Genomic DNA, 14140 nt, shown 5'->3' on the forward strand with positions numbered 1-14140 from the left:
TTAGAGAAAAAGCAAAAAAATAGTTGGATCTCACTTTCAACTGATCTCAAGTTTGTATAGGACACTCCCAAATATCGAAAACAGAGAAGACAATCGAAATAATAAAAAATTATTTTGGGAACCATTATTTCGAAAAAAACGACTTTTGAACCCGACTTACAGGCACAGGCAAAGGAAAGGGTTGGGGCCGAAAAGATTTATAAATTCTATTTACAAAAGAGGTAGCAATACAAATACAACATGCGATAATCTCAAGAAGCTTATGTTTGTGTGAAAAGCCTACGGCTACATGAAAACATCCAGGAAATAAGTCATCTACTTATTTTTCAACCAAACTCGATAATTTTGATTTTAACAATGAATTTTAATTTTTCTTTACATATTTTTTTTTTCAGATTTGGCATTGTTCAGGCTTTCTTAAGCTGTGTGCAGATTCTTTAACCAGCTTTTTTCTATCTAACATTGCTTTAATGTTTCACTTTATTTGCGATTCCTTTGAATTCTAGTTAGGTTTGAGTTAACTATTAGTTTCCACGATTTATCAAATGGTTCAATACGAATCATGCATACCATGGACGAGGTTTTTTGTTTCATTTTGGATTTCTTTTAATTCCAGGTTTCATTATGAAAAAACATTTGCAATATATATATATATATATATATATATATATATATATATATATATATGCCTAAAATGGGCACCATTTTACATACCACGATTACCTTAATAGTGAATTTTGGTTCAATATGTAAACCACGTCTCTCTCAGGGATACGCCTTACATCCGTGGTTGTTGATACCGAACTGTCAGTTGAAACAAATAGGGGGGGGGGGGATACCAAACTATAATCACAATCACCGTACTCATGGCATAAAGAATGCTATGAAAAATATTGCTAGTTTCTAGTACCCAAGGATTGCTTTACTTCTATAGAAAAAATTCGTATCTCCGGATGTTTTAAATAAAACTTTTCATATTTAGTTATTGTGTAAGTTCCATTACAATCGTTACATTTTATTATGTAAGAAACATGCGAACACTTTCTGAATTAAAACAAAGAAACAGTATTATGTTCAGCACAAGCTTGTTAAGTCAATCTCCTAATTGCAAGTTATTTAAAATGTCAATAAGTGATTATTTCCAGTATTTGGAATAATACATATCTATTAGAACCCGCAATATCTATTGATATTAACGTTGAATCAATATTTCTGAATCTGCCTATTCCATATTTCACATAATTCTCTATCTAAAAATTTAAAAGTGGAATATTTAATGTGGCGCTATTTTCACGTGAAATGGCTCATTTATAAAGGAGTAAATTGATATAACGAATCAGAAGGTGAACTAAAAAGTTGTAGTCCTTTTTACGAAGCGCAGTGGCTCTCATTATTTTTATTCCTCTCTTTTGCCAATGGCACATCCAGAAGTATTCGAAAACATTGCAAAACTCCCGGATGATTACAACTGAAAAATGTCTAGAGGGCCAAAAACCCCAGCGTGGCAGTGAGAGCACTCACAATCTGAAGTGCTCAGGATTTCAGTTCTTTCTTCTTTTTTAATGGTTGTATTTTACTCCCAAAATGTTCTGTATGTTCTTCGTCAGGTTGTTAGTAGAAGAAACAAAACGGTAAAAAATCAGACTGGAAGGAGACATGGGTCCTAGTGACCAGGGCTGTAAGTCCACACTAACAAAGGGGTTATCGCGGTTCGAGCTGTTTTCTATGCTTGAGGCAGACCAAATACAAGACGGCTAGATCTGTGGCCGAGGGCTAAGAGACTGAAACATTTACAAAGACTTACCAACTAATTAGGATTAAAAGCTGTATGCCCCACTCAATTTCCCTTCGTCGAATTTACTAACAATCCGGGTACCGATTAGAATTCCGACTTAAAAATTTGTTTTCTACTCCCAGTTTCCTGGACAATGCTTCAGGCTAAAAAATAAAATCGAAATCAAAGCTCAAACCTGGAGCAGAAACTGGGACTCAAGCCGCACTTGAGCAGGATAATTTTGGTGACCTAAGATTTTCATTTTATTCGGGAAACTGATAGGCCAAACGGCAACGAACTCCGCGTAGAAACAGTATTAACTCTCCCTTTTATGACGAGTAAACAATGTTGAACTCTCGCTTCTTATAATGCAGCTTCTGTTTTCCACCGTATCTGCCGATAGAGAAAACGTTAAAGCGGGCCAGACCAGACACTCTAAGAGTTACAGACACAGTAGTAATCTCAACTCTATTAATGTAGCAATAAACTTACAGACTCAGTAGTAATCTAGTAATGAACTTCGATATTCGTGTTTTCCCTCTTTCATGGTAAGCTTAAGACTTCCAACAACCCTATCCAGACCCAACTAGTCACGAAAGTATAAGACAGTTCGATTCAAAAATTCATTTTATTTGCAAAAGTATGTTAATACACAATAGTAACTTAAAATCAAATAATTTCAGATTCATATATTCGAATTATTTTTTCAACTTAAGCCTAAACTTCTTTTAGACAACCAATTCTCCTCAGTAACTCCTCCCACTAATGTCGGTTATCAGAAATACCATTTTCGAACACAACCTATAGAAGTGATTGCGAAACTTAAGTGTGCAAAAATAAGCAAAAATTTAATTGGCTATTTTTAAAATCACTACCTATATAACATACTATTATTGGCTAGCTGCAATGACAATAAAACATTCAGGACTGAGAAGTTGTCATAAACCATTTTCGCCAAAACATGGCGGCCCTTTCAAGCTCATATCCAAAATACAAAATCTATGATAAAAGTGATTCTGGGCTGCAACAGGCCCAAAACTAACTTTGCCAAAAATTTGCCACGCAATATTGGAAAGATTCTAAGGATAATGCAGTATAGTTGGTACTGTTCTCAACCCATTTGAACAATATGTCAGAGAGAGCATTACAATAAACTCAGGTTCGCGATGCCCTCAAACGAACAAACAAAGTAAAAAATTACACATTTTCGAATACTAAAATTAACTTTATTGCTCCATTTTTAAGCTTTTCTTTAAGGAAATTTTTATAGCCGATACTTTTTTTTCAAATAAATTAAACTACAATCAGAACTTCATCGTTATTATGCATGATTTTAGGAAACTGTTTTCAAGTTACTGAGTTAAGCTCAGATTTTCCTTGCACAGTCGGCCAGCGAGAAAGAAGCATATGGACAGCAAGACCTGAAGCAGTTCAAGTTGGTTTTAGATCTAAAAATATCTACTTTTTGGAGGGGACGGAACATAGGAAAATTGTTAAAAATTGGCCATTTCTTAGTATTGCATATAAATTCCGAAAGTTGGCTAATTTTTGCTCCGTGATATTGCCAAAGCGCTTGAATAGTTTGCATAAAACCATGATTTTACTTGATCCCTTTTTTTAAATATGGTATTACTTGTCATCGCTTAAAAAGGCTTCAAGTTGAATTTATATTTATTCATACATATTTCACTTCAGAGTCCTGAAATATTAAACCAACCAAAGAGAAATAATTACTAAATACACGAAATATTTCATTTCTAGGAGTCTAGGAAGAGTTCAACCATGGATGTTGAAGACACTGATCAGCTGTGGCGCGCTCCTGCGGATCGAATGCTAGCATTGGGAGTAAGAAATCAGTAAAAGCTTGAGCTTTCTCATGAGGCCATTCGTATTTCTCCGTCAGGACTTCATAGAGACCCCATGGCTTCAGTTTTTTAATACGACGCAGTTCACCTAAAAAAAGAACAATGGTCCAATGTTTGGCATATCGCTTTTTGGTGCTTATATCTCTGTATAAAACAGCTGTCCTATAATAAAATCACGTATCTACTCAAAGCTATAGTGGGATGGAGAGGGACCGTCTGCCAAAGCCTCAGTCTTAGGCAGCTTGACACTGTAAAAACTTCACAGCAGTACCAGTATCACTCAAACAAGAATTAAAATGACTTTAGAAAGAGAACCTAAACCAAGAGTAAAAACCGAAAATTCTCCCAAACTTGGGTTAATCTTCCAGAAATTTTGGGTAATAAGAATATCTCATTTTCATCCATTACCCACAGTACTCATTTTTCTCTTCTACTCATTAAAAAGAGAAAAAGGACTTAGAACTAATTTTACAAAAGCAGGAATTTTCTTTGCAAAAGTTAGACAATATGTTTAAAATATATTTATTTCTTTGAATACGTGCTTTTTCAATGGGATAGTTGATTAATCCAGACAATTGCTCATAGGTTCATCAGTCGAGAGCCCCAATCACAGATCGTTTAAACGAGAAAGATGGCCGACTACAATACACTTCATTGATACCAAAACATGTGCTGCCGTTTAAAAATCATGCGCAAAACTAAATACTTTAACATTCAAATTTCTTCAGCCAGTCTGCCTAATTAGATACAAAGGAAATTGATGAAATTTAATGTCTTGTACAGTTGAGTTTTCACCAATAAAAATTGCCTGATCTGACATTACCAATACAACTATGAAGAAAGAAGTTTAACGGCGGAACATTTTTTGGGGGGTCGCCAATCTTCTAAGTATAAGTGATCCGTGGCCCAGGTGAATCTTTTGAATAACTGTCTAGATTGCTTACATATCATATATGGCGAAGAAAGTATTTTGTTAAGGGATGGGAGGATGTCATGCTTCTACTGAGGCTGGTAATAAGTCGACATCCTTTTGTTTTCCTTAATTGTTCTGTAAAATGTATTTGTAGTGTATATGGTCATTGATTGAGTAAAGTACTATTGCATTTCTTTATAGCCCTTGATTGACATAATAAATTCGTATGTCAGAAGTTGAAAATTATTTCGTTGAATGCTGTTCATTTTTAGTTAATTAAACTAGGTAGCCTAGTCAAAATGCAATTTGGGATGCAAGCTTGCAAGGGTCTCACAAGTTTGCATTGGGATACTAGAAGGGTTTTATCACAGAAGCAACAATAGGTTTGTATTATACAACGGGATAACAAAGGAAGATAGAATTAAAAGAAGAAATAATACTTCAGTCAGTGAAAAAAAAAAATCGATATCTGAGATAACTGTTTCAGCTGACCAGCGATTCCCATTGGTCCAGGTGGACCCCCGGGGTCCACGAAAAATTATATAAAAGAACACCGAGCGGAGCTCGTGAAGTTGGGAATACTGACACAGAAAAAAATATTTTAATCTCATCGTAATAATTATGTAATAATAATTGATCCGTCCTAGTCGGGTGGTTAGCGCTCCGAATTTGAAATCCTGAGGTCAGGGGTTCGAGTCCTGGTGTAGCTTGGAACGGGGTCATTGGTGTGACCCTGTAAGCTCTGCCAGAGTTGACTCAGCTCTAAATGGGTACCCGGAGAAATCTGGGGGGAAAACACGGAAAGCGTCGGATGATTTGTCGCCAACCACGCATTGAACTCCCGACCAAAGGCATGGAGTCAGGAGATCAGTACCTGCGCAACGCAGACTTTTAGTCAGTATGCGAAAAAGTTTTTTAAAGTAATAATGAAGACAATGAAAAAACCTCGTTAAAGAAAAAAAACATGATAATAAAGAAATTCCACAGAAATGCTGGGCAAGTAGGGCACAGGAGAACATTTCAACAAGGGTAAAAAAAAAATATAATGCAATATTCATATTCCATTATCATTAATCAAAAAACAATCTTTAATGCTTCCGTCCTTAACTTCCGCTAAGATTCTCGAGATGACTCAATTGAAATTCTATCTTACAACTTATATTTCTGTGATATTAATAATAATTGGTATCCAACTGAAAATCTAGATTTTTACAAAAACAACAGAGGGGGCGGGATCAGCAATTATTTTTCATAAAAACAACAACTAAAACTTGTATTTGAAAATGCAATACCGAAATATTAATTTCTCTTTTCAAACTTTTCTCAAATCTAACAAATTCAAAAAAAAAAGTATCGTTTCTGTTTCTGATGTATTTTCAAGTTTATCTTATCTACAAAAAGACGGTTAGGGAAGACAAGGAGGAAAAGTACATATTGCGAAAGGGGCCTCGTTTGAGCTACTTGTATTTTGGTACAAAATAGAACCGGATACACAACAAAATCGTGAAGATGCAAAAGAACAACAAATAATCAAACCTGTTACGCATTTAAGGTATATGATCCCTCTGAAACAAGCGATTTTGTGACAAGACTGCAGCTGTAACTTGTACCAAAAGGACAAGATACAAATATCATTGAATTCATTAGACTGAGCTAGAATTGTGATAGTACATTGACTTTTTCTTGGAGAGGGGTCTAAACTTACTTAGAAAACAGGGAAAATGTCCCCTTTTCATCAATTTTAGACTTATATTAAATGTATTTTAAATAAAAAAAAACGAATTTCAAAAATGTGTTTAAATAAATGGATAGAGCTGAATCTAAGCTATAGAACAATAGGAAAATTATTGTCTTTCACTGATATATTAAAACCATAGGAGAAAAGAAAACAACATACCAAAAAGATTTATGAAAAATGAGATGCCATTTCGAAAATCAATATACATAAAAGAAAACGCACATAATCCAAAAGCGACCTCATTTGCTTAACTCCTCATTTAGTAGGAGACCAGCTAGTAACCTCATTTCCTGCCTTAATTGCACCAATGTTATTCTCGTAGATAGAATTAATCACTTTAATGTATTTGTCTGGCATATCATACAAGGGTAACACCTTCGACACTCCTCGATTATTCATCTAAGAGTGAAAATTCGGTCAACACATCCTCTACCCTTCCTAAAACCACACCATTCTTCTCTTAGAACTTTATCTACAACATCTCTAGAACTATAGATAGAACTTTATCTAAGTCTAAAAAGTATCATAATAAGAAGCAATTGGCTACCTACAGAAACCAGGCTAATGCCTCTATAATTACCACGCTCATTCTTATCGCCTTTCTTACAGAGGCGTTTAATAAGGGTTTTCTTCAAATTGCTAGGTATTTCCCCCTTTTCAAAAATCATATTCATAATCTCCAGTGACTTATATCTAACCTCACAACCACCATATTTATGAAACTCTTTTACCACATTATCAGCAACTGGGGTCGTATTATTTTTTCAATCCTTATAGTACCATCACTAATTCTTCCTCACAAAAATAGATCTTCCTTCACATCCGAAGTGTCACAAACCTTTTCATTCTCTTCTATATCTTTTCCTGTAACTCCATCACTGGTAAGCCCATTTTCAAAATATTCTACCTATCTCTCTTTAACTTTCCTTATCACTATTCGTGGACCCGTTCCTATCTTTAACTGGGACAAGTCCATATTGACTATTCCCTCTAAATTAATTAACATGCCAGTTTAATATTATACTATTATGCCGTCTGGTTGCATCTTGCGGGACATCTGTGATTTAATCCATGGCATCCCACTTCACACCTCCCTCAGTTCGTATTTTAATGCCTTTTCTCTCAAATTCTCATCGTGGAGTCTACCAACGTCATAGCTTCCAGGAAGGTAGTTGTCCTTCCAAAATTTCAGCTTTAAATTAACCCTAGACACTACTAGATGGTAATCTTTATTTTTAACATCAATAACAGCACTTCTATATACCCTAGTATTTTGTGTCGGTCCTGCCAGTCGTCGGTTTACAATAAAATAATCAATAAGGCTAGCTGTCTTACCTTCGTGTGAATACCATGTTAACTTATGGGCCATTTTATGACCAAATACTGTATTGGTTATAACTAGATTGTTACCTAGGCTAGGATACCATCTATCCCTATTTCTAATGACCTGGGCATTAAAATCTCCTATCAAAAATGCCATATTTCTACGTGGAATCCTGTCTATTTTTTCCTGCAGCTGTAAGTAAAATTATTCTGAGTCAATAACATCTCCATCAGTTGGTTCTAGTGGGGTATATACTATTATGTCGGATACCCTGCACTTTTTAGTCATAAAATGAGCGACTAGTATTCTATTATCAATACCTTAGTAGAGGAGGAGGTGCTACTCCGAACCCTCACCCCTGCTGCCACCTACAACTTTTTTTTAACACCATATATTGGCACGAGAACCACGTGGTTTATGGTTTTTTGTCAGTGAGAATTTGAAAAACAGGAACTTTGTCACATTTATGTCTGTTTTCTTGGATGGTTATGTGTGTTGGTCGATTTATTTGATGTTTTTCATGGATGTTTAATGGTTTTTGTCAGTGAGAATTTGAAAAACAGAAACTTTCTCACATTTATGGTTGTTTTCATGGATGGTTATGTGTGTTGTTCGATTTATTTGATGTTTTTCTCGGATGTCAACATCAAATTATGGATGTTTTATGGTTTTTGTCAGTGAGAATTTGAAAAACAGGGTGACAGGACCACGTGGTGTATTGTTTTATAACTGAGAATGAAAAAAAATGAAATTTATCACTTGGAAAAACAGGAGCTTTCTAACAAGCAAAACAATAAACCACGTGGTCCTGTCACGAGTAGCACATGTGAACTTGATTTACATAATCGCTAGGGGAAATTATTGATTCACGAAGGGGAGAATTAAGAAACATTAAGGCTTCTTTAATCTTAGGTCTGAGGGATAAACGTTCTTTAGGTCAGAGAGAAAAATTAATATTCTATTTTTAAATAGGGCTTCATTGATCTTTAGTGTCAGGAATTATAATTGACATCACTTGTTATCTTGGAATTATGCGGGAGTCTAAAGAGATAGAAATTCTATTTTTAAATACGGCTTCACGGAGCTTTAAGTCGGAGAGATAGATTGATATTCTAACGAAACCCTAATAGTTTAGCTAGGAAAATTTATGAGATGAAGAGATTAACGTAGGAAAGGGTTTCCTAGAAATTGGAAATGCGTTAGCGCAGAGATGCCAAACAAAAGGAACACACAGAAATTACTTTTATATTTTTGCAGAAACCTATCGTGAATCAATAATTCCCCTTAGAAACATCAAATTAATTTCCCCTTTCTTGACAGATCATTCAATCAATGACATCATCTGTCAGACTTTATAAATTTTCGCCTAGAAACATTTCTCCAGGAATAGATCCAAATCATTAATGTCTTTGCCTCGGGAACAGTTCTACTGGTCGAACTCCAAAGGATATTAATAACCAAAGGCCATGGAAACAATTAGGCAAGAAGCATCATAGTGATGAATTGTTTTCGCGCACGAAAAGGTTTCTTATTAATTTGAAATGCATTAGCGCAGAGATACCAATAACAAAGGAACACGCTGAATTTGCGTTTAGGGATTATTTGGGCGAAACCGTTTTAGACAGGTTATGGAACTATTTCGGCGAAACAGATAGAGACATTTTAAAAGAAGATTTTAGGAAAGGTTTTAGAAGAGAATTTGAGGGTGAAACTCTGTGGTCGTTATAATACACAAGTTTCACATGAACAGTGTTGTGAGGTCCTCTAACCCAACCCCAAAGGGTTCCAATCCTCCTACCCCAACCCCGAAGGAAGCCCCCGGTCCTCAAAGGGCCCCCAAGCGCCCCAAGGGCCCCCGGCGCCCCCAAAGGCCCACCCAGACCCCCAAAGACCATCCCCGGGCCCCCCAAAGGCCCATCGAGCACCCAAAGGACCAACGGGGTCCCAAAGGCCCTCCACCGGCCCCCAACGGCCCCGCCGGCCCCCCAAAGGCCTTCCCTGTGCCCCAAAGGCCCTCCCTATGCCCCAAAGGCCCTCCCCCGCCCCCCAAAGGTCCCCCGGACCAGAGAAGCGCTGCCGGGATGCGCCGTGGGCCAATGCGCCGCAGGGATGCGCCGCAAAAACAAAAAAAGTAAACTAAAAAGTAAAAATTTCGATCACAGAAGGGCACCCTCCCCCAAGGGTCCCCCAAACACCCTCCTCAGACCCCCAAAGGTCCTCCCCTGGTCCTCAAAGGCTGCAATTAGGCTGAAATGAAGATATTTATGCAGAGTTTCAACTATCTATGGCTAAGTTTGCTAAAGACAAGCTATTTTCTTGCGAAAACACACAAAATCAGAAAAAATATTGTTAGGTTAGGTTAAGTTAGATTAGGTTAGCCTACGTACGCGCGCATATAGGTTAGGTTAGGTTAGGTTAAGTTAGGTTAAGTTTGGTTAGATTAATTTAGGTTAGGTTAGGTTAGGTTAGGTTAGGTTAGGTTAGATTAGGTTAGGTTAGGCTAGGTTAGCCTACGTACGCGCGCGTACGTAGGCTAACCTAGCCTAACCTAACTTAGCCTAACCTAAATTAGTCTAACCTATCCTAACCTAAATTCACCTAACCTAACTTAATCTAACCTAACTTAACTTAACTTAACCAATATTAATACAACTTAACATAAATTACACTATATGAGAGCATAAGGGGGATAGCCTATCCTAATCTAACTTAATCAAACCTACAGATATTTTTTCTGAGTTTGTGTGTTTTCGCAAGAAAATAGCTTGTCTTTAGCAAACTTAGCCATAGCTAATTGAAACTCTGCATAAATATCTTCATTTCAGCCTAATTGCGTAGGTACTAGAGGAACATTGAACATTTTTTCTTTCTGATTTTGTGTGTTTTCGCAAGAAAATAGCTTGTCTTTAGCAAACTTAGCCATAGCTAGCAGAAACTCTGCATAAATATCTTCATTTAAGCCTAATTGCGTAGGTACTAAAGGAACATTGAACATTTTTTCTGAGTTTGTGTGTTTTCGCAAGAAAATAGTTTGTCTTTATAAAACTTAGCCATAGCTATTAGAAACTCTTAATAAATATCTACATTTAAGCCTAATTGTGATTATAATAAAGTAACACATATAATTTTTCCTGAGTTTGTGTGTTTTCGCGATAAAACAGCGTGTATGTACCAACTTTAGCTAGATAGATTTGAAACTGAAGATAAATATTAGAATTTAGAGCCCGGATGCGACGTTAATCGTGTAACGAAAATCATTTTTCTGATTTTGTGTGTTTTCGCTAGAAAATAGCTTGTCTTTAGTAAACTTAGCCATAGCTAGTTGAAACTCTGCATAAATATCTTCATTTTTAGTCTAATTGTGTAGGTACTAAAGGAACATTGATAATTTTTTTGATTTTGTGTGTTTTCGCAAGAAAATAGTTTGTCTTTAGCAAACTTATCCATAGCTAGTTGAAACTCTGCATAGATATCTTAATTTTTAGTCTAATTGCGTAGGTACTAAGGGAACATTGAACATTTTTTCTTATTTTTTCTGATTTCGCAAGAAAATAGCTTTTCTTGAGCAAACTTAGCCATAGCTAGATGAAACTTTTCATATATATCTTCATTTAAGTCTAATTGCGTAGGTACTAGAGGAACATTGAACATTTGTGTGATTTTGTGTGTTTTCGCAAGAAAATAGCTTGTCTTTAGCAAACTTAACCATAGATAGTTGAAAATCTGCATAAATATCTTCATTTCAGCCTAAGTGCGTAGGTACTAGAGGAACATTGAAAATTTTTTTCTGATTTTGTGTGGTTTCGTGAGAAGATAGCTTGTCTTTATCAAACTTAGCCATAGCTAGTTGAAACTCTGCATAAATATCTTCATTTAAACCTAATTGCGTAGGTACTAAAGCAATATTGAACATTTTTTGATTTTGTGTGTTTTCGCACGAAAATAGCTTGTCTTTAGCAAACTTATCCATAGCTAGTTGAAACTCTGCATAAATATCTTCATTTTTAGTCTAATTGCGTAGGTACTAATGGAACATTGAACATTTTTTCTGAGTTTGTGGGTTTTCACAAGAAAATAGCTTGTCCTTAGCAAACGTAGCAATAGCTAGTTGAAAATCTGCATACATATCTTCTTTTTTAGTCTAATTGTGTAGGTACTCAAGGAAAATTGAACATGTTTTCTGATTTTGCGTGTTTTCGCAAGAAAATAGCTTGTCTTTAGCAAACTTAGCCATAGCTTGTTGAAACTCTGCATAAATATCTTCATTTTTAGTCTAATTGTGTAGGTACTAGAGGACCATTGATCATTTTTTCTGATTTTGTGTGTTATCACAAGAAAATAGCTTGTCTTTAGCAAACTTAGCCATAGATAGGAGAACTTGAACATTTTGCACTTCTTCGAGAAAACTCTGAATTAAAGTGGAGTTCCTTATCTTCATGTTGAATATTCACAATCAATGTATAACTTTTTATATCTTCTATGAAAAATTTGGAACAGAACTTTAAATTTTTAATTTCTTTGAGAAAAATCAGAACCAAATTTAAGAAAAATTATAAATAAAGTGAAACTTTTGATCTTCATGGAAAATAATCACAATAATAGTATTACTTTTTCTATCTTTCATCTAAAAATTTAGAATAGAACTTTAAATTTCTTTATTTCTTTGGGGAACTTAAAACTGAAGTGGAATATTTTTATTTTCTCTGGAGAAATTAGAATTGAAGTGTGATCTTTGGTAAAGTTCGGAAGAGAACTTGAATTTTTCTTCACTATGTCGAGAAAATTTTAATTGAACTAGAACTTTTTATCTTCCGTGAAAATATTCACAAGTATGGTATTACTTTTTCTATTTTCCACGGATAAATTTAGAATTTAACTTTAAATTTCTTTATGTCCTTGTGAAATAAATAGGTGAAGTGGAAGATTTTTATTTTCTCTGGTGAAATTAGAATTGAAGCGTGTTCTTTAGTAAAATTCAGATGAGAACTTGAACTTTTCTTCACTTCGTTGAGTAAATTTTATGTTGAACTAGAACTTTTTATCTCCCGGTAAAATATTCACAAGTATAGTATTACTTTTTCTATCTTCCACCGAAAAACTTAGAATTGAACTTTAAATTTCTTTATGTCTTTGTGAAATAAAGAACTTAAGTGGAAGATTTTTGTTTTCTCTGGAGAAATTAGAATTGAATTGTGTTCTTTAGTAAAATTCAGAAGAGAACTTGACCTTTTCTTCACTCCGTTGAGAAAATTGTAAATTGAACTAGAACTTTTTATCTTCCGGGAAAATATTCACAAGTATGGTATTACTTTTTCTATCTTCCACCAAAAATTAGAATTGAACTTTAAATTTCTTTATGTCTTTGTGAAATAAAGAACTTAAGTGGAAGATTTTTATTTTCTGTGGAGAAATTAGAATTGAAGTGTATTGTTTGGTAAAGTTCAGAAGACAACTTGAACTTTTCTTCACTTCGTTCAGAAAATTTTAAATTAAACGAGAACTTTTCATCGTCCATGAAAATATTCACAAGTTTTGTATTACTTTTTCTATCTACCACCGATAAATATAGAATTGAACTTTAAATTTCTTTATGACATTGTGAAATTAAGAACTTAAGTGGAAGATATTTATTTTCTCTGGTGAAATTAGAATTTAATTGTGTTCTTTAGTAAAATTCAGAAGAGAACTTGAACTTTTCTTCACTTCGTTGAGGAAAATGTAAATTGAACTAGAACTTTTTATCTTCTATGAAAATATTCACAAGTATGGTATTACTTTTTCTATCTTCCGCCGAAAAATTTAGAATTGAACTCTAAATTTCTTTATGTCATTGTGAAATAAAGAACTTAAGTGGAAGATTTTTATTTTCTCTGGTGAAATTAGAATTGTATCGTGTTCTTTAGTAAAATTAAGTAGAGAACTTGAACTTTTCTTCACTTCGTTGAGGAAATTGTAAATTGAACTAGAACTTTTTATCTTCCGGGAAAATATTCACAAGTATGGTATTACTTTTTCCATCTTCCACCGAAAAATTTAGAATTGAACTTTAAATTTCTTTATGTCTTTGTGAAATTAAGAACTTAAGTGGAAGATTTTTGTTTTCTCTTAAGAAAATGGTCATTGAAGTGTAGTCTTTTTTATTTTTCCGTATAGAATCTAACTTTTCTTCACTTAACTGAGAAAATTGTGATTTTGACAATAACATTTCATTCGCAATGAAAATATTAACAAAGTTTTTCATACTTTTTTTATCTAATACCGAAAAATTAGACTTGAACTGAAAATTTCTTAAAGTCTTTGTGAAATAAAGATATGAATTGGACGATTTTTGTTTTCTCTGTAGACATTATAATTGGAGCGTGTTCTTTGGTAAAATTCAGAAGAGATCAAAAACTTTTCTTCACTTTGTTGAGAAAATTTGGAACATTATTTTAAATTTTTTCATCCCCTTGAGAAAAATCTGAACCGAAGTGGAAAATTTTTATATTATTTGGAAAAATAGAATTGATTAAAAACTAATTTCTTT

The 14140-nt window shown here is 34.4% G+C and overlaps 1 protein-coding gene across 1 annotated transcript in view; it reads right to left on the bottom strand.

Annotated features, from left to right (window-relative positions):
• Positions 1-2383: 2383 nt before the first annotated feature.
• The window catches only part of LOC148953853 (uncharacterized), a 141916-nt gene continuing 130159 nt past the window's right edge, over positions 2384-14140 (bottom strand). The window contains exon 13 of the mRNA XM_089085669.1: positions 2384-3727. Coding sequence (XP_088941795.1) covers positions 3540-3727 — 188 coding nt within the window. The 3' untranslated portion in view covers positions 2384-3539. The remainder of the gene's footprint in view (positions 3728-14140) is intronic.

The sequence above is a fragment of the Artemia sp. Qi Xiang Cuo genome, chromosome 3 (assembly GCF_049724085.1).
Source record: "Artemia sp. Qi Xiang Cuo chromosome 3, ASM4972408v1, whole genome shotgun sequence".
In the NCBI taxonomy this organism is placed as follows: Eukaryota; Metazoa; Arthropoda; class Branchiopoda; order Anostraca; family Artemiidae; genus Artemia; species Artemia sp. Qi Xiang Cuo.